We start from the raw sequence: 21,276 nt of genomic DNA on the forward strand, positions 1-21,276 counted from the left end.
TGAGAACCTTCTTGAATGATGGGAGGGATTCAGCAGCTGTGAGGGACAGAGGGAACTCGTACCACTAGTTTAGGGCCAAAACTTGCTGAACTCTTTTAAGTGGTGAAAAATTCAAGTTAAAAATCACATTACTATTGTCCTTTTTAATGGCACAGATTACATCGAATGTTCACCTCAATGCACCACCTCGGGTACTGTGTGTTTTGAGGTCTGCGGGGATGAAGCATTGATACGGGTCCCTGTTATCTGGCCAAGTACACTAATGTTCTCTCACGCTTATGTAACTGTTAGGGGATCAGGAGAGCGATGGGTCTGAGGGACATGCATTTTGGAAAATGCAGCTGAAAAACTCAAGATCTCCCAGCAGAGGTGTCCGCCACGTTCACCACGTTTCCAGTAGATCACATTATTCCTGCTAGTTTGCCACTGGTTACTGAGACTGGCTCAGTTAGTGTTTATGGGCTCTGAGGGCCCTGGTGAGGACACTGTATCAGCTGAGTGCCAGCAGGACATCTGATCCTCTCAAAGAGGTTGTTTACTCAATGGGCGAAACCCAGCAAAGGTTCCACAACAAAGCCAAACTTGTTTCTTTTTAAATTCCCAATGACCTGTTAAGATCCATCCATTTCCATCATGACACTCTGTGTAGCCGTTCCACTCCGGATAAACGTATTTATTGGGAAGATTGTTTCTGGCCTCGTGAGCTCGCTGCACTCGGACCGGTGGTCCCCAGAGCCACGCGCTTTAATAAATCGGTCCGCGCAGTGGCAAATACGGCATCCTGCTCGGGTGACATTGTCAACTTAAACCTCGCAGATAAGAGCAGAAGCCGCCAAGTTCCACGGATATCTCCATGTGGAGATGGGCTCCGCTCCCTGTCCTTGTCGAGGTGCAGCGATCAGCAGCAGACACACTTACACAGCATCTCCAGCTCTGCAAAACTTCACTTATTTTCTTAAATAGTGTAACTGTAAACTACTGCTTCTTTTATGTCATTTGTAATTTTTAGAAATATTAGTAACGTTTCATTTTTCGATATACATATGCAAATGTTTATACTGTATATTTCACATTTTTGGCTTATATGCAGTTTTTTCATAAAAAATGAGCAGCTTTTTTCTTGATATGACTGTCACACTTTTGTAGCTTTTTGTAGAATAGTAATTTTTGTCTCTTCTGGGAAACTCTTTGCCCGTCTTGACGGGGTTAATTATGGAGAAATACCTTTTTGTTATCTTTGTTATGAGCCATAATGTCTCACCAGCTCAGAACAAATGTCTCATTTTACCCGGCTGACATTTTTTAATGCATTTTTTGGATTCTAGTTGCAGCTCCTTTTTGGCCCCGGGGGCCCTCGCTGTGGATTGGCGCTCGGCGCGATTCAGTTGCAAAGCTTGTACAAATATCAGTGAAATCCATGTCTTTTTAAAAAACGTTTTAGTTGGCATATTACTAAATCTTTGTCCTTGTATTTAATGGCGCCGCAAAGAGAAACTTCATTAATTCAAGGACTGTTTGTTTGCCACAATTCAGTTGCTTTTAACCGTTTTAAATCCGTGCTATATTTGTGTGTACATTTATGTATTTATGCATTTATTTTTGCATGAATACAGAAAGAAGCACAAGGAAAATGCAGCTTCACTGGAAATAATGCAGCACTTGGGTTCTGGGGTCCATCCATTACTCTTGGGTGGTTGGTTTCAGGCTGGCTTGCGGTGGATTTACAGCAGTTAAATAGGGTATCACCTTGTACCAGTGGGAGAAGCGGGGTGAGGAAGGTGTGGGAAAATGGCACGAGGTGCAGGGCTCGGGCCGAGCGACATCGGAGACGTGGCGAGGAACGCAGATGAGGGTGTGCATTGTTGATGGATGGCGGTCGCGCTCGCCGGGCTGCTTCCGCTGGAGGCAAAACAAAAGCATAATTAACGGTCCCCCTCGATTGCCAAAGAAAACATAATTGAATACATCGGTTGAACCGCGGCCGAGATCCGCATTTCGTGCGAAAAAGGACTCGGCCGCCGTTCAATAAATGTATTAACTCCGCCGCACCGAGCTTTGGGAAAACATTAGCATTTTGTCAGATGAAAATTATAACCATCAGTGCAGAATTCAGTCTCGCTTCAATATTGCTTGTTAGTTTTTTGTTCGTTTTTGGCTCTGCCGCGGAGTCTCGGGGCGTCGCTGTGAGCGATCGGATGCGAGATGGAAGAGACACCAGCTTCCTGTGTGAACCGCGCGTTTCCGTATCCGCAGCCAGGCCTTTGTGGGGGAAGATCGCCACCCGTTTGACCGCTGGCTGTGGTCACACTCAGCTTGCCAGCACCGCTGTCCGTCTGCACGGCTGTATCGGCAACCGTACCGGGGCAGTTCCGGTAAAATCCACCGGCACCCTGCAGGACATCACCAGTGGTCACCGTGCCAGTATGGTCATGGTCACGGTCCCATTTCCCAGCTGGTTTCATGCAAGTATTCAAAAGAACAACATGTTGAGAACAGCTGATTTCTTCCTTTTTCCTTCTCAACAAAGCATGCTCTTTGGTGTTCTTTCCCCCCCGTTTCTTTTCTAATTAACATCCCACAAAATATTAATTGGAAGTGACAGAATTCCCACACAAACAGGACAGTGTGATGTGGTGGAATTCATGCTTCCTTTCAAAAAAGAATAGCACAGCAGAGTCGGTCATTTGAACATGAAATTGGACCAACTAATTCACACGAACACATTGCCACGTTTGATTTCTTTATCGAAAAATTAAAATGTGGAGAGGCAGAATTAGTTTTTTTTTTTTTCCTTTTTTCTTTTTTCTTAAAGAAAGACACCCTGACATTGCAATTACTTTATAAGAAGCCCCCCACTTTAGAGTGATTCAGTTCATCGGTTCGGGTCTGGTTCACTGCAAAGAGCTTCCAGGCTGATGGCTAACATAGCACTGTGTCACGTGTGAATCCCCGTATGAATGGCACCGATCGTCTATGTCCTGCGTGCGGGATTGCGGGACGGGGCTTGCTGTGGCTCGCAGCCCCCACCAGCCCCCCGCCAGGCCCCCGGGCCACCGACCTACGACGACCCCTGCGTGGAAACCGCATCCGCTCAAAAACATCCAACAAATACATCTTGTTATGGCACCGAAGGATTTTCTCGGCAGAATAACCTCGGCAGCGAGGTGAAAAGTGGGGTTCCGCTTGGTAGAGAAAGGACAGCAATCCCATCCCCGAGTGGTGCAGAACTAAAGCCGAAATGAGAAACGGGAAGATTACGTATTAATTCTGCGAGTCGTTGGCAGGAGACGTGCTTTGTGAAATCCTTTCTGTTGGTTGTGAGACATTTCCATTGTAGCAGAGCTTTTTCTAACGTCTACTTACATAGTGCGATTTTTAAGTACGCTGGCCTTCAGCTTGCAAACACAATTGGGACCAGAAGTCTGTTTGCTGCTTAGATTCTGGAAGAATTTTGGATGTGGCTGTAACATAAAAAAATTTTCCGTTGTATTTTCTCCTTTGAACTACATTGAAAATACGTTGAAACTAATTTAAAATTACTGAAAATGTTTCCCAGTAATGTTTCCACGAACTCCTGTTCAGCTCTGGTTGTTGACAGATTCATCCTATAAACATGTCCAACGTTCCTCATCTTGTTGTTGATCACCGACACTTGGAAGCATCAGACAGAAGCTGTAAACACTATAAAAGTGAGTTGAATGAAGGTGGTCCCAGACTCCTATTCTGTTTGGGTGCTCGGTCCGTGTACGTTACGTTCTTTCATTTTTTGATTCAGAATTGAAAAGCAAAATGCGAATTACAATACGGACCCTGCTCATTACCACCTCTGTTCTACATTGGCATGTAAACAAAGGTCCAACTTACTTCCCAAAACAAGATGAAAAAGATAGTAAGGAAAATGCAATAACATACAAAGTATCTTTGAAAATGTGTTACTGGAATGTTATCCATCCATCCATCTATCCATCCATCCTCTGTCCCGCTTGTCCTAAAAGGGTCGCGGTGGCAGCAGGGAGAGCAGAGAGGCCCAGCCGCCCCTGTCCCCCGCAATCCCCAGCCGTTCCCAGGCCAACTGTGAGATATAATCACTCCAGGGTGTCCTGGACCGACCTCGGGGTCTCGTCCCAGTTGGCCGTGCCCGGTATACCTCCAAAGGGATGCGCCCAGGGGGCATCCTTACCAGATGCCCGAACCACCTCAACTGGCTCCTCTCAATGTGAAGGAGTAGCGGCTCTACTCCGAGCTCCTCCCGGATGTCCGAACTCCTCACCCTGTCACGGAGAGTGAGTCCCAGCACCCTGCGGAGAAAACTTATTTCGGCCGCTTGTATCCGCGATCTCATTCTTTCGTTCATCACCCAGAGTTGATGACCATAGGTGAGGGTAGGGACGTAGATCGACCGGTAAACGGAGAGCTTCGCCTTATGGCTCAGCTCTCCCTTCACCACTACAGTTCGGTACAGCGACCGCATTACTGCTGCCGCTGCTCCCGGTCTGTGGCCGATCTCACGCTCCCTTCTTCCCTCACTCGTGAACAAGAAGCCAAGATACTTGAACTCCTCCACCTGGGGCAAAAACTCTCCCCTTACCTAGAGGGGGCATACCATCCTTTTCCGTAAGCCCTTCCGCCACGCCAAGGCCCCGATCCAGGAAGGGACTGGAAGGTTAACTGGCAATAATCTGCGGAGTCAGTGTATGTCTCATAGTAGAGTCTGAACAAGGTGAAAGGGGGAAAAAGATGAATTTTTCATCATTTAGTAATAAACAAGGGGTGAGAGACAGTTCAGTGCGGTTAGGTGCTCAGCTAGCATCACGCAGTGCTGATTTCAGGGGCCCTCTGAGATGATGGAATTAAGAGCTCCTGGAAAGACTAATGTAGGTAAAGAAGAAAAAGAAAACACGCTGGTTATGTAAACTGGAGGTAATATGAGACTCTAATGTTCTGATCTGGTGTACAGTCACATAATTGTTCACATGTGGCCAGGGGCTCTTTGTGTGGAAACTGTTAGGTATCACTGTCAGTTGTGAGTACGTGACCGTGGTAAGACTAGTTTGCAAGTGGTTGTGCTGGGTAGGACTGTGAATGAGGCTCAAGATGGAAAAAATTCAGATCATCCCTCCAGCTGATCACTCCATCACCGTGTCTTTAAAAGCATCATTCTGATTTCTCAAAAAAAGACGGTGGAGTCACTGTCTCTTTGCCGCATGGCCAGGATCTAAAGATTTATACAGCATCTTAAATAATTTTCTTGCCAAATAAGCGTTTGCACCCAAACATAAAGTATGTAGAAAAAGAAACTTTAATTTGAAAAACAACAGTTAGCGTATTGATTAGGGTTTTCACTTATAACCAGAAGGTCCTGGGTTTGAATCCCCATCCTGCTGTAATATCCTCAGAGAAGGTACTTGTCTTGAACTTACATAGTAAAAATGACCAGGTGATTAAGTGATTAAATGGATGTAAGCAGCTTAGTGTACAAACCTTACACTGTAAAGCTGCCTTAGACAGTGGTAAAGTGAGCATGAATAACAACAATAATAATTATAATAAAGAAAAGGTGCGAACACAGCACCGTGTAACCCTGCTGGCTCCTTGTTCATTTACTCATTAGAGCCTCTTCTGGATAATGACAGCATATAACACTTTGTCAAGCGCTAAAATTAAACCATTAGTACCGTCCCTTCGCCATCTTTAATTTGATTAAATATGTTACCAAAAATACTGTGCTATTACACATCGTAAAATTCTGGCCTCTATCCCAGTATGTGGCCCTGCCGTGTTTGTGCTCGTCTTCAATTTGTTTTTTTGCCCGAGATATACCGTAGTATTCTTTCTGGATACACACCAAGAGGAATCCCAGCACATAACGCATCTCCAGTGGGACAAGAGCTGCGTAGCGGCATCGCTCTACACGCACCGCTTTGTTCACCTGCCGTCTGAGGGGTAGTGATGTCCCATTTCTGTTGTCAGCAAGAGACCCCTCTGGTGCTACGTTGAGATGTTAAAGCGCAAGCTTGGGACTCTCTTTACTATTGACCGAGCGGGCTGAACAGTTCGCTGGGAACGTGCTGTAGGTCGAGGCCAGCGGCCCATTGATTTCTCCTCCCCCTTCTTCATCCATTCACATTCTAAGTACCTTGAGCAAAAATCACTTTCGTGACTCTGTGGATTTAGTACTTGTTTAAAGTGGGGTTGCTTTTTTCTCAAGAAATGAGATGTAGAAAATGCCTTTTCGGGGAAGACCACGAGAAGGTTCATTTTCAGCCCAGGATTTCACAACACACCATACGGATGCAAAAGGAGTTCCACGGTGACCCAGAGCACATCTGGAGAATATAGATTCACAGATTGACTTTCCTCCTTGGACGCATGGAGGGTTTCGTCTTTGATGTCGCTTTGTCTCTCTGGTCGTGCGAAGAACAGCATGATGGGCTGTAACCCCAGACGTTAGTAGCATCTGTAGAATGAAGGTCTGCCTCGACAGGGGGCCTCATATGCTGCAGCCTGGCTGAAATTAGAGACCATCCTCACTGGTGGGATCTTTAGACGTTCATAGGTGGAAAGATCTCGGGAGATATCATGAGCGCTCGGATCCCAAGGCCTCGGCGGTAGTAGGATCTAAAGACCCTCATGGTTGGTGGGATCTTGCCCCACTGACGAACACCATGCTCTTATTTCATGTGTTCAGAATTTTCTGCGGTGCTGGTAAATGTTATGAATCAGTTCATTTCACCCCACAATTAACTTTATTATAACATTAGTGTTCCATAGACATTATGATATTTATTCATGTATGTCACATCAAATGCATTCTTATACAACACTGTACTTCTTATGCAACACAATTAGAGGTCATTATTTTTCTAAAAGGCAGCTTTCACATTTTTAATTTTTCCCGATTTCCTGTACTCTGTGTTAGAGCCACGCTGGTGAGTGGACACCTTCTACACTTCTGTATTCCTCACGAATCGCTTGTTTGTTGGTTTGTGTTCCTATGTAATGCCAGTCTGTTTTTTTTTTTCTTTCCAAAAATCACATATGTATTTCATTCGATTAATGACGGTACTTTGTGCTTTGGCCATTTTTTCGCACAGGGGAAAATCGCGATTGACAGGATGTGTTACTTGTGTTTTTCCTAGATGGTGGATAGTGAGCATCAGTCTGTCGACATATTTGTCTCCATTTCTCATCAGTAGTAACAGATACACACAAACACACACAATCTCTCTCTCTCTCTCTCGCTGCCACATTGACTGCTTTATTCCTCCTACTCTCTGTATCTTCATCTCTCTCTCCCATCCTCTCTCCGTCTCTGTGTGATCGATTGCCCCCCTGCATGGCGGGGCGTTCGTGCCCGTGTACATGCTCTTTGCCCCTTGTGGCCTGTCTGGTGTCCTTGACTTTGGGCATGGCTTGCTTTGTTGCAGAGGACCAGTTGCCCTCGGGGTTCCCCACCATCGACATGGGTCCCCAGCTGAAAGTGGTGGAGCGAACCCGCACAGCCACCATGCTGTGTGCCGCCAGCGGCAATCCGGACCCAGACATCACTTGGTTCAAGGACTTCCTGCCTGTCAACACGTCCAACAACAATGGACGAATCAAGCAGCTGAGATCAGGTAAGGCGTCGCTGCAGCCACCGTTCACGCGCCTTTCTGTGCGTATACGCGTTTGCGCGCGGGTGTGTGTGTGTGTGTGTGTGCGCGCGTGCGTGTGTGTTCCCTCCCCCTGGTGATTCCTCCCTTTGCTGGGTTATAACACTGCCTCTGCTCCACCCTCCTGTACCCTGTTGTCTTGTGTGAGTGTGTGCTCTCTGTGTCTCCGTGTTATTTTGGCCTGTGGAACATTATGTGAGTACATGTGTGAGCCTATGTCCCCTGTGTGTGTGTGTGTGTGTGTGTGTGTGTGTGTGTGTGTGTGTGTGAGAGCGTGTGTGTTTTCACAGCTTTTCTTGTAATCCACACTGCTCACTGCTGTGACTCTACGTTTTGACCATTTTGTTTTCAGTCTTGACATTCTTTTACTGCGTTTCTGCAGTATTTGACGGATCCATTCCACCTTTTTGTTCTTATTTCTCCACTTTGTTCCAAAACTGACAAATTTTGCTCATTGGGCTTCAGGCAGAACTTTGAAAGGTATAGTCGTGGTATTTGTGCTGTTAAATTTACAACATAAATCAGAAAACAAATGAACTGACCGACTAAATGTGTAGAATTTAATCAAAATGAACCCCTTTGTTTGATACCCTTCAGTCGTTCGGCACGAGTTTGGATCCTAAACTTCCTAGGTCATTAATATGTTTGTTCATGTGTTTGTGTACTTTTAACTCAAACAAACATCGTGAAAAGTCACCTTGACTCAAGCAAGAAAGCGCTTTAGCCACAGTAGTGTGCGAGGCTGCGCCCCCCCCTCCCCAGACCTCCTGCCAACCCCCCCCCCCCCCCCCCCGCTTCTGGTCTAGACTCCAGGGTCTGCTTCTCTCTGCTGCTGCGTCTCCCTAAAATTGCCCTCCCCAAGTCCCCTCACTTTTTTTCTCTGCTTTTTGTATTTTAGTAGTTATTAACATTACTACTACTACTACTACTACTAATAATAATAATAATAATGATGATACATCTTTGCTCAGCTTTATTATCGTCCTGTAATGTACCTGGTGCGATTGGCATCAGTAACAGTAAAAATTCACCTGTCTTCCCAGAATTCTCAGCTCTTGAAGTGTCCTGTGTTACAGCGTCTTGTTAACCTTCCTTTTGCTTGTTGTCAGCAGAACTGTGTAAATTTACCTTCTTTTACTGTCAGAGTTCAGTATTCAACCTGTGCAGTAGAGTAATATAAAGCTTTAAGTCTGCAACCTCTGTGCAACATGCTAAGGAATATAATAATATTTTTTATGCTGTCTTTCTTCTCTCCGTATTTAAATCTCCAGAGTCCTTTGGTAAGTGCTTAGTTCTGAAGCACACCTCACCCCCCACTAATTTCCATGTTCAAACTACTATTAAAATGCATGGCATGCATTTTACTAACAGTTAGACTAGGCACAGGCTGTCCACAGTGTACACACACACACACACACACACACACACACACGCACACACACACTTCAGCCCACAGCACACCACTAATCCCACCAAGACAAAGCCGCCCTCCCTCCACCTGAGCACCACACCTGCGTCCACCTGTGCGACGCTGTACTTCACTGTGCCTCTTGACTCACATCACTGCAGTGGCCATGTGTGTTAGCACTGTCGATCCTGTGGGGGGCGCTGTTCAGAGGCTAACCCGGGGCTGCAAGGCCCCCTTCCCACCCTAGTGCCTCCTCCCCTGTGGAACGACACTGTTCAGATTGCTGTTTGACCTCCCACTGCTGCCTATGTTAAATCCTGTTTTTGCCAGTAGAGTAAATCAGAGTAAATCAGAGTAAATCAGAGTAAATCTCTCTCTCTCTGTCTCTCTCTCTCTCTCTCTCTCTCTCTCTCTCTCTCTCTCTCTCTCTCTCTCTCTCTTTCCCTAGTACCTTTATTTACGTACTCTGTTAAATCTAATTTGATTCTTCTTCCAAAGCCCCAGCCTCCTTCTTCTCGTACTAATGCTTCTTCTTTCTAATCTTATTTGCATTCATATTATCCACCCAGGTGGTACACCAATAAGAGGTAAGAGTGCTGAACTAATGTTCACAGAATGAAATAATTCATTCTTGCTGTCTCCTCATCCTCCCTCCCCGTCACTGTCCTGTTAACAAACCGCACACGCATTTATTTCCCATCGTCCTCGCTTTTATTTGTCTCCTCGGTTGATCGCTCTTCACTCTCCATTTTTGTGTCCGCTTTATTTCCTCTTTGTTTTTCGTTTGAAGAGACGTCGTCGTCGTCTTTTTTCCTCCAACCTGAGTTGTGATATGCTTGCAGCCAACAGAAGAAGCATATCAGTCTTCCTTTTCCTCTTTTTTTCCTTCATTTTCAATTTTCAATTTTTCTTTTTTCTTTTTTCTTTTTGGCCATAGCCCAGACTCATGTGTCCCTGTTTTTTGTCCAGCTTAAAACAACCAAACCATTTTTCTCCCTTAGCTGCTCTTGTTCAGCACTAAAAACCCCGATGGTGTGGAATCACGCAGCCATGCTGAAGACATCGCCTGTCCTCTGCTTCTTGTGCTTTTTTTTTTTTTTTTTTTTGTTTTTGTTTTTCCTCCCTCCTAAAAATTATTTCTGTCTTTGCATACTTTTTCTTTCTTCTGTTTACTTTCTTCTACTTTCTAAAAAAAAAAAAAAGCCCCAAACAACCACTTTTTTGATAAAGTTTCTGCGGTGCTTTTTTCTTCCACCTGTTTTTCTTCTTCTTTTTCTTGGCTTGAGGGCTCCTCTCCTTTTTGACTCTTTTTGCTCTTCAGGGTGGTGGCTATGAGGGACGCGATGCGTGCTGTGCCTTTTTGCGGTGCGAGGCGCGGAGTGCGTGGTGCGTGATGTTTTTCCTGGCTTTTGTGGCCCCACACTGCCGATCCCATTGGTGGATCCCCGCGGGCCTCCTGCTCAGCCCCTGCGAGCCGCCGCAGTGTCCGGGTAGCTTCTTGTGGCCGCCGGCCGCCCCTTTTCACTTTTCCCCTCTAATGCAATTGCATTTTGTTTTTCAGCTAAGGGTGGTCACAAGGTTGTAAGTTGTCCTGACATACGCTTCTTGTTCTTTGAGCAGTCTGCATGTCGAATGTTTTGTAATTGACGGTGATATTTTCATTGAACTGATCACTGTGCTTATCGTGTGTTTTTTTTTTTTTTTTTTTTTTTCTTTTTTTCTCACATCAGAGCAGCATTTTTTACCCGATTTTTGTAAATGCTGCATTTTTTTTGATGGCTTTCACTGAAGGAAGTCATAACTTCTTGAATCGATGGTACACGCTAGAGTTCAGTGACGCTGAAACCCGCTACCTTGGTTTGTTTTCAACTGTCCCCCCTCCCTCCGTTATGCTGCTTTTGTATACTGTAAACCTCTTTTGTTGAATCCATGATCCCAGAAGCAGTTTCACTCATTTCCATACTGACCAGTCCAGTCAATTGTTGTATATGGCGTAGGCTTGCATCCAAATGCGGATTTTTTCCCGTTTTTCTTTCCTAGTGGTTAAATGACGACCAGTCGAACGCTTTCATCGATTACCTTAGAAGGCAGCAGTTTCTCCCGGTAGATGCGAGCATTTAGCGATTGTTAGCATCGGTCCGTCTACAAATGGATCGCCTAGTGAACGTCCGTCTTCATCTTTTTTAACAGTGTTTCCCCTGCAACCTTCTCCTAGCAAGCTGGTCCCCTCAGTAGCTCTTCACCGCACATTACTGCTGCCTTCGCTTCATTTTGCATCTTCTAAATCGTAGTCGGTGTAATTTTTCAACTTGTCAAAAAAATGTCTCGTAGCTACTGCAAACGTGTGACTCTAATAATCATGATAACATACAGGGGCTGTTTGAAGGCTCAGAGGGTCACATGGGAAACACCGTCCAGGCGTAGCAGAGGCACGTTGGCTTTTTGAGGACGGCCGCTCTCAAAAACACCCATGTCCTCATCGCTTTATGTACGACGCCACTTGTTTTCCCGAGAAATACCCGTGATGCACCTCTGCAGCGTGACCGGTGATAAGAAAGGCTCCCGTTGGTCGCCGCTGGCACCAGCCGTTGCCCCACCCCCTGCCGTAGCCCCTTCCTTCTGTCAGACCTGCAAGCGCACCATGTGCACATGTGCACCATTAAGAGGGAGGTCCGCTGTCGCGCTCGGCCTTCGGCTCTTGACTGCGACGCCGCCCCGCTGGCCCCCCCTAACCTGTGCTTTCCTGTGCTCTCTGCCGCCTGCGTTGTCGCCCCGCCCAGGTGCCCTCCAGATCGAGCACAGCGAGGAGTCGGACCAGGGCAAGTACGAGTGCGTCGCCACCAACAACGACGGCACCCGCTACTCTGCGCCCGCCAACCTATACGTGAGAGGTAGGAAAAAATGAACTCGGTGAACCCACCGAAGGCACGAGGGAGAGCACAGAGGACAGTGTTGTCTTTAATTAATCTCACTCGTGCGGTTATATGTATGGGACCATTGTATATCATGATAATCATAGGTGTAATAGTAATACAATGATGGAATGGAATAACAATGATACATTTGAGCCCAAAGTATCCTGTTCCATCGAGGTATGTAAGTATGACGTTTCTTACCTTCCTACTTCCTTGCTTTGATTCGGACCTGTGCTTTCTGTTTGTTTGCTTGTTTTTTTCTTCATTCCTTTCAGTATTCCTGTTGATTTTTTTTCCTAACGCTAATGACTTGACTGTTTGATGTGAAACTAATTGCCTTTTCCTTCTGGGTGGATGGGGTCTGGAGGTGGGGGTGGGAGGGTCACGGTCAGGGATGGACTGTCAGCCCCTCCCAACAGAAAATGGATTTTAACTGGTCTCTATCTGTCTTCCCTTTCTGTCCCGCGGGATGCTGGGACGTCCTCTTCTGTCAGACTCTCTGTTTGAAACGTTTCACAAAAACATCTTGAAGTGGAAAGTTCCCTCGAACAGCCTTTAAATAGGCATATGTGCAGTCCTAAATGAGATTAAACACTTAACAAGCAATAATAACACCTGTTTATTGTGTTTGAGTTTTACATTAAAATATTTCATCATATATTCTCGTATATGTTCAGATGATGTCATAGCAACAGATACAGATCATTCCTAAGGCCCTTGCAGTTACTAAGTGCTTAATGCTTATATTCTTAATGCTTTAGAATGGCACAGTCATGCAGATTTATAGAAGATGAACGAGAAACTTTGTAGTCGTGGTACATTTTGATGTTAAGCCTTTCAGCGATGACTTTGTCCCAGTTCGGAGATTTGGAGGGAATCTCAGGCCGAACCTCCGAACCATTGTCTCCTCCCCGTTGTCATTTTTTCTTCGATATGGGTGATAATTGCAGTGAAGCTGCTTTAATTTCATTGCATTTTACCAATCCAACTGCATATTATGAGGGAATAAATGCAAAAATGTTGTAAAAAAAGTACCGCAAAATATCTACAGAAAATAAAACGAAATAAATGAATAAATGAAAAGTCTTCATTCTCCATTATGCTGTTCAAGGCAAAGAGTAAAGTATACGTAGAAGGATTTAAGTCTGTGTATTGTTTCCCTTCAGGCCTGGGATCTGGGACAATGTTATTTATAGACTTCATGATCATCTAGTCTTTCTTCTGCTCTGTAATGTTAATTTTTTTGCATTGTGAAACTGTGAGATCCGGCTCCGGGTTCGAAGGAGCGAGCTGGGAGATGCAGTCTTGTGTCAGGAGCTGAAGAGAGGGCTTCAGAGAAAGCTAGCAGACATGTTTCTCTAGCAGTTGACCGCCTTGATATGGCCTTTTTACTCTCTGTGTTTCCCTTGTTTTTCTCCTTTCCTCATTTCATTGTGTTCTGCATCAAACCCCTACCTCCCCCAGAGCTGCGAGAAGGTTGGTGTGTTTTTACTTTTTAACCACCTTACAAAGAAATAAGAGCAAAAAAAAAAAATATATACAAAAAGGCACAAATTCCAAGAGCACAATTAATGAGAGAATACAAATGAAATGAATGTAGCTGCACTGCCATGTGCCACTTTTGTTTTTTGGTATTATTCTGTTTGTTGGTCGCTGTTACGTTTTTTCGGTAGAGAATGCCATGATCGTGGCCACGATGCTTGATTGTCCAAAAAGTGGTGCATGTCCGGGAGAGAATGTGCATTTCGGGTGCATGACGGCCTGTTTATGCTCAAGCTGCTCATATTTCCCCTCCCATGTTATCGGCCTTTCAGTGTTCCTGCTTGGTTGGTCTTGTTTCCATGGCAACGGGAGGGTGCGGGGATGCTTTGCTGGGCTGCTGCACACGAGCATGCGATCTGCAGAGAGCCACTGTGCTGGTGCCAGCCCCGGTCCAGTGCTGCCCAGGGACATGCCAGTGTCACATGACCCACCTCATTTCCTGTTTGCTTATATAGGTTTTATTCAGCTCTTCATTAATTTTTTCCCTCCTCGGTTAGACATTTGTTTAAACCCTCTCCCTCTGAATTCACACAAACCGTCTCTGTGGACCAGTTTTATTTTAAAAGTCCTTATAAAAGTCAATATGACCAGTTATCTTTAGTGTTACAAGGTTATAGATTATCTCTCCTATAAGAAGTGTTTTAACGTGCAGTGATTTGCTCATAAAAGCGGTAGATGTCATCATTAGGCATGATGAACCCTGTAACACTGTCAATAATTTTCAGCTGTGTTATGTCTCAGATTGTTTTAAATACAGCGTGTACATGTAATATATATAAATGTAGATATATAATGTGCCTATATAATATAATAAATATGTTGATTTTTTGAGATATATTTATATACACACACATATGAAAATTACACCATGAAGTCCCTAACGTGTATACTGAGAAAGTGAAACCACACCTGTCACAAATGTCTTTATAAGTGCAGGTGGTTCCATCTGATGGGTTTATGATACAAGAGAGCCAGAGGTCAGCGCTCACCCATCCCTAGCAGGAAGTTAATAGGCTCGATGATGACGGCGGAGGAGTGAAGCCTTGTATCGCCGCGCCGACAGGGTTTCATTTAAACTGCCCAGATGATGAAAGAGCCTGAAACGCAGTGAAGGTTCCCCACGTGTGTCTTCCTTCACACGCACTGCGTTCACACTCTGTCCACACGTCTCATGTTTTCTGGCCGCTGAAAGCAGTAACACTGATCTCCTTCTCCTAGTGCCCCTCGATGGCCCCGCCCCTCGATGGCCCCGTCCCTCCCCAGTCCCCTGTGTTTTCTGTTGCTCCATCCACCCCTTCTTCTCACGCTCATTAAGTGCTCTCTTGTGTGTGTGCGTGTGTGTGTGTGTGTGTGTGTGTGTCAAGTGTGTTTGCGTGTTTTGTAGCTTTGCTCTCCACTTGCCCTCATGCTTCTGCTGTTCTTGACAGCCCTCTACCTCCCAGCAACCCAAACAACTCACCCCATTTCGAGTCCATGCTGCTCTGTGAGCTCCTTGCTCTTCTTCTACCACTCGTCCCTGATCCTGCTCCCCCGTCGGCGCTCCTGCCGCCACCCTCAGCATGGTTGCCTTCCGAAGTCAGCCATGTGCTTGTGTGCATGACGACGGTCTGAGCACCGAATGCCTCTCTGGCCTTGTTCCCCTCCGTGTGCTTAGAGAGTCCCCAGCTGGACCTGTCTGTCCACCGTCTTTCTTTTCCGTTGGTTTACTTTGAGCGTCCGTGTCAGTAAGGTGTGTCTTTCTGAGGCTGCATCCACTTTTTGATTGAGTTTGAGATCAAACCACAAGTTGCACTCTACCCATGTGCCGTAGTTGGATGTGTCTGATCTGGGGCTACTGTATGTGGGATGTGACAATGTGGTCGGCGCACATCACATCACATCAACTGGAAGTACGCAGCATTGAAGTTGGTATCCGCACACAACTCAAGCATGCTGTCGACCCTCCAGTTCTTACTCCTGTGCTGTTCTATATATCTGTATTGTTGGTACACCTTGTGCATGGTCTTTGAGTCCCGTTAGTGTGTGCAGAGCCCACCATTGATGCCCTGTTGGATGGATTCAACTTGTGTGTCAAACTGTTGATATGACCAATCAGTCCACCACAACAAAACATATCCATAGAGATACTCATGCTTTGTAAAAATAATTGAAGTAATAATTAAGCTGCAGCAAAAAGTACCCGATTGTATATATCTATTTGTGTATTTGAGCTGTGTGCCGTGAATGGTTCCTTTCCGTGCCAGAGAAGGGCGCCCCCTAGCCGCGAGTGTGTTGTTACCGTGCCCTGTGCTGTCTTCCAGTGCGAAGAGTGCCGCCCCGCTTCTCGATCCCCCCCACGGACAGCGAGATCATGCCCGGCGGCAGTGTGAACATCACCTGCGTGGCAGTGGGCTCGCCGATGCCTTATGTCAAGTGGATGCTGGGGTCTGAAGACCTCACGCCTGAGGACGACATGCCCATTGGCCGCAACGTGTTGGAGCTCACGGATGTGCGCCAGTCAGCCAACTACACCTGCGTGGCCATGTCCACCCTGGGCGTCATAGAGGCTGTGGCGCAGATTACCGTCAAAGGTGACCTGGCATTTGTGTGCAGCTTCGTAAGAGCTAGCAACGAGTAGCAGTAAGTTGTGTAGCGGCTTTCGCCTTGCAACCAAAGGACACGGGTTCGCTTCCCAGCTCCTGCTTGAAGTACCCTTGACCAAGGTGCTCAACCTGAACTGATACAGTAAAAAATACCCTCCTGTCTGAATAGGTGAATAACGTCAAGTCTCTGGCAAAAACTGTAAGTCTCTTGAAACAAAAGCATGCGATTGTAATAATAATAAATATTAATTCTCACACGGACACCGAAAGTCGGGTTGAGGCCCTGAATGTATGTGTAGGTCTGCCTATCGGCCTGAAAAAGTTCTTTAACAATATCTTATCAGTAGTTATTTGTGTCTGTCAATGGAGAAGTGGAGCGCGTTCTTTTTGTTTATGTTTTCCTCCTCCTCTCAGACATAACAAAGACGTAGCCTCAACATGGTCAGAGCTGTGGCTGCTCCGGCAGTCTTCCACCTTGTGAACAAATAAAATTCTCCAGTGCCACTACATAAGTGAACGTGCATTGTAATGTCATATATCTATACGCACACACACACACGTTTTATATACTATACATATATGAAGCGTCATCCGAAACAGTGAAGACTTCCCTCCATAGTACTCTTTTCCAATTCTCCAATCATCCACTGTCCGACGTCTGTTCTTTTGCATGTTTTTTGCCAGTTCCACATATGGCTTTTTCTTTGAAACGCTGCCTCTAAGAGCAGCATCGCGGAGTAGTCTTTTCACTGCAGATGACACTGGTGTTTAGTGCGTAGTGTAGCAAACAGCCAAGACCTGTAAGGCATTGTAGACACTCTGATGTACAGCACTTATTCTCTTGTGCCCTTGTGCATCTGGGCCTTCCACTTTTTTTTTTCTATTCTGGTTAGGTCCAGTTTGCCCTCTTCCCTCAAAACCATAGTGGACACCTTTGTATGAAATCCTTTCATTTCGCAAGACAGTTTCGGTTATTTCAAAATCTGGGTGATTCCAAACTTTTGAACAGTAGTGTATAAGTAGGGAAGTATGAATACAATAAGTACTATGCAAATAGTAGTTATTCACGTCAGTATATATGAGCATATCTAAGTAATATGAGCGTAGAAGTGGCAATACACAAAGAACCCAGGTTCTCCGGCTGTAGTTCCCTTAATCGTGGTACTTACCCTGAATTGATGCATTAAAAATTACCCTGCTAACAATTTAGCGGTTTAACGGTTTAAATGGGTGAATGTGTGTGGATGCTTATTGTACAAACCTCACAGTGTAAGTCTTCTCAGAGAAAAGGCTGAATTAATAAATGACCGTAATATGCAGGACACAGTTGGTTGAAGCCAGGCAGCCAGGAAGAGTGTGTTTCAGCCACCTTCCTTATGGCGTGCAACACTCATGGTACGGATGATAATGGTCACGTTACCACGGAGCCTGTCCGAGGCCCAGGTTGTTAGGTTCTTCCACTTGCTCGGCTCCGGGGTCTCACTGACGTCACTCTCCCCAGCCCTGCCCAAAGCGCCGGGGACACCCGTGGTGACGGAACGGACGGCCACCAGCATCACGCTCACCTGGGACTCGGGCAACCCGGAGCCAGTATCCTACTACGTCATCCAGCACAAGTCCAAGCTGTCCGAGGACACGTATAAGGAGATCGATGGCGTGGCCACCACCCGCTACAGCGTTGGCGGCCTCAGCCCCTACTCAGACTACGAGTTCCGCGTGGTGGCGGTGAACAATATCGGCCGGGGGCCCCCCAGTGAGGCCATCGAGGCACGCACAGCGGAGCAGGCCCCGAGCACGGCGCCACGGCAGGTCCGGGGCCGCATGCTCAGCAGCACCACGGCCATCATCCATTGGGACGAGCCTGAGGAGGCCAACGGGCAGATCATGGGCTACCGCGTCTACTACACCACGGAGCCCAGCCTTCAGGTGAACCACTGGGAAAAGCAGATGGTGCGCGGGGCCAACTTTCTCACCATCCAGGGGCTCACGCCTAACAAAACCTACTACATCAGGGTGCTTGCCTTCACCTCGGTGGGTGATGGGCCACTCTCGCCAGACTTGCAGATCATAGCCAAGACCGGAGGTGAGTTTGGGTCGACTCGCAGCAATGGAGCAGGGGATATGCAGAAAACATAACCTTCCAGAGGATCACTTGTAGACACATGTAACGTGTTTGTAAAAATTACCCCATTGAAAAAATGGATAAATCAGTGTAATTATTGCGAAGATGTCATTTGAATCACAAAGCAGTTAGACACACACACACACACACACACACACACCATCTGAAACCGCTTGTCCCAAGCGGGGTCGCGGCAAGCCGGAGCCTAACCTGGCAACATAGGGCACAAGGATGGGTGAGGGGACACACCCAGAATGGGATGCCAGTCCATCGCAAGGCACCCCAAACCCCAGACCCACCAGAGAGCTGGACCCAGCCAAGCCCGCTGCGCCACCACATCCCTGCAAAGCAGTTATTTCAAGTCAGTTTATTTTTTGCAACACTCATCTCAACAGAGCAGCACACAAGGGATGAAGGAAAGCCAAGCAAGACAAATGGTACTTTGTAAGCAGTACATAAGTGAGCCAAATGGCAGCTGAGGAGAGGAAAACAAAAAACACCTTGTCCAAAAAATGGTACAAAAATAAACCTCTCTGGGTCTGTGTATCAGCGACTACCCACCCCTTCTGGGAATTCTAGTCTGTTCCACTCTGCCAAAGTCGGTGGTGTCTATAACTAACAAGTCAAGTTCATTAACACGCTATAGTATTGGTGTCACCCAAGATAAAGTGGGCGTCACTGTGTGTTTCTCCTGATGGAGCAGGAGTTGTTCCTGTCTTATACTGCACACCTCGTCCGTGTTCTTTTTGACGCACACTTTGCCTTTTGTGACTTTATTTGTCCTGTATCGGAATCACCGAATTGCTGTGTGTAATCACTCTTATAATAATAATGTAGCGAGTTGTCATTGGTTATTATTACACATGTAATAATGTGAACTGCTTGAGCACATTCTATGATATGATGCTTTGAATTATTAATGTATGTCTAAGGTCTAATTTTTGACTTGATTCCCAGTTCCGTCTCAGCCTACTGACTTCAAGGCCGAAGCCAAATCTGAAACCAGTATACTGTTGTCATGGATACCGCCGTCACAGAATGGCCAAGACAATCAAATCACTGGATATGAGCTTGTCTATAGGAAGGGGGATGAGAAAGAAGAGGTAAGGGCACACTTGTATCGCTTCCCTAGGAATGACATGTAAAAACAGTTGACATGCCTGCCGCCTGGTGTAAATCAGAGTGTTTCACCTCCGTTTAAATGTGAGCTGAAGGATAATGCCTGGCTGCCCGTGAATGGATGTTTTATTTATGCAATTAGTGGAAAAAAAATCATGCCACGAAAAGTAGCAGTTGCCTCGGACCAAATACGTGGGTGTTGGAGGGGTTTCGTTCAACATGTCACACAGCGCTGTTCCCCTGACAGAAGCGTGTCAGCTTTGAACCCACAACCACCTACCTGCTGAAGGACCTGAAGCCCTTCTCCACGTACACGTTCCTGCTGGCGGCGCGCAGTAAGCACGGCGTGGGTGCCTACACCAACGAGATCTCCGCTGAGACGCCCCAGACACGTAGGTCTCCTTCCTCCTTTGGGCGCTGCGCTCGTCTCCGCTTCCTCAGCGCACGGTGCTCGACGCGGGGGGCAGGAAAGGAAGGAAAATGCGCCGCTTTTAGACAAATAGCTCCTAGGTGCCAAATTTAGTTTGATTTAACAGTTCAGCTCAAGTCCTCCAGCATGTTCCCAGGAAAAGGGACATCAGTGTGTGCGACTAATTGTTGTGACATGTGGCTGCCGTGACAATGGAGGTCTTTAATAGATGGAGAGATCCAGAGACGTACTGGATAACGCTGACCTGAGCACTCAGTCTCGCACCGAGGAACAGATACGTGCGTGCGTGCATGTGTGTGTGTGTGTGTGAGTGAGTGTGTATGTGTGTGCGTGTGCACATGGGGTGTCCCTGGCCCTGCCTTTCAAGTCAGCGGACAAGGGTACGCGGTTTATGGGAATTCTCCTCTCACCCGCACCGTTGGAGTATTCGGTTTTGTAATGCAGGACAATAAAGGGTCCCAATGGGAGGGGAGGGGGTATATGAGGCGCTCTGAATTATTCATTGACTTTCTATGTTTATACGGCCTTCTTAGATCAGAAAAGCACGTTTGCATAAGTGGAAAGAAAAGCCCTTGTCCGCTGACGTGCCCTGTCCACCCGGACGTGGGTCTGCATGCTGTGGGTGAGCTTTCCAGGAACATCAGGCGGCACAAAGAGTTTGAGCGGAGCTCGCCGGGCTCCTGTCCTCGTAGCGTCAACAGCCCTTGGTCCTCGACGACACGCAAATCACCCGACCGTCCGCGCCGCAAAGGGGAAGCTTAAACACAGGCGTCCCGTTGCTCGAAAACACTGGAGTTTGACCTCACCGATGACCTCAGATTTATGCCATGGAAAACACAGCTTATTATTTCCGATTTTGGCACAAAACTGATGCGAAAGCTTTGATTCGGAACCGGAGGACATGTAGCGTGACATTTGGCCGCGTCGTACTCGCCGCCCCCGGGAAATGGCCCTGTAGACACTTTCGGAGTGTGTTTGGGTAAACCTGAGGTCGGAAAGAGTGTGTGGCGGGCGAGAGGTGGGTAAGCATGCACACACACACACACACACACACACACACACACGCATACGCGTACACACACGCGTTTACGCACATAGCAGCCCCCGCCTGATGTTGGTAGGTAAATGAGAGATGGGTTTGCATGTCGCTGGGCTGGGGACCCGCGAAAGATCAGCCGTGTGCCCTGCGAACGCCCCGCACTGTGCGGTACCACCAGGCTTTTACCACAAACCAACAGGCCTCGGAAAGGTTGGTGAGCAGATTGTTTCACTCTCTCTGTTGACACATCAACCTTTACTTTTTTGGATTGATGGTAACTGCTTGGGCATTTATTTTTTCCTTTATTTTATTTCATTTATTTGGCTCTTGCATTCACATTTTTATGGTTTTTATGTAATTTATGATTTATGGGATTACATGTAATAGGCTCTCACCTCTACAGAATATGAGCGGAAATTGTAGATATTTAGCGTGGTTTAGTACTCAAGGGAAAAATTATGAGTCTT

The 21,276-nt window shown here is 46.6% G+C and overlaps 1 protein-coding gene across 28 annotated transcripts in view; it reads left to right on the plus strand.

The window, feature by feature from the left end:
* LOC108938752 (receptor-type tyrosine-protein phosphatase delta) overlaps positions 1-21,276 on the plus strand; it is a 325,780-nt gene that overhangs the window by 261,356 nt on the left and 43,148 nt on the right. For 15 of the 28 annotated variants that reach the window (XM_029251986.1, XM_029251996.1, XM_029251991.1 and 12 more), the window contains 9 exons: positions 7,428-7,616; positions 8,924-8,932; positions 9,630-9,647; positions 11,841-11,951; positions 13,440-13,451; positions 15,818-16,087; positions 17,601-18,182; positions 19,179-19,324; positions 19,588-19,732. In XM_029251986.1, the coding sequence (XP_029107819.1) occupies positions 7,428-7,616; positions 8,924-8,932; positions 9,630-9,647; positions 11,841-11,951; positions 13,440-13,451; positions 15,818-16,087; positions 17,601-18,182; positions 19,179-19,324; positions 19,588-19,732 (1,482 nt within the window). The remainder of the gene's footprint in view (positions 1-7,427; positions 7,617-8,923; positions 8,933-9,629; positions 9,648-11,840; positions 11,952-13,439; positions 13,452-15,817; positions 16,088-17,600; positions 18,183-19,178; positions 19,325-19,587; positions 19,733-21,276) is intronic. The other 13 variants (XM_029251995.1, XM_029252008.1, XM_018759606.2 and 10 more) reach the window with 5 other exon arrangements.

The sequence above is a fragment of the Scleropages formosus genome, chromosome 5, assembly GCF_900964775.1.
Source record: "Scleropages formosus chromosome 5, fSclFor1.1, whole genome shotgun sequence".
NCBI classification, from domain to species: Eukaryota; Metazoa; Chordata; class Actinopteri; order Osteoglossiformes; family Osteoglossidae; genus Scleropages; species Scleropages formosus.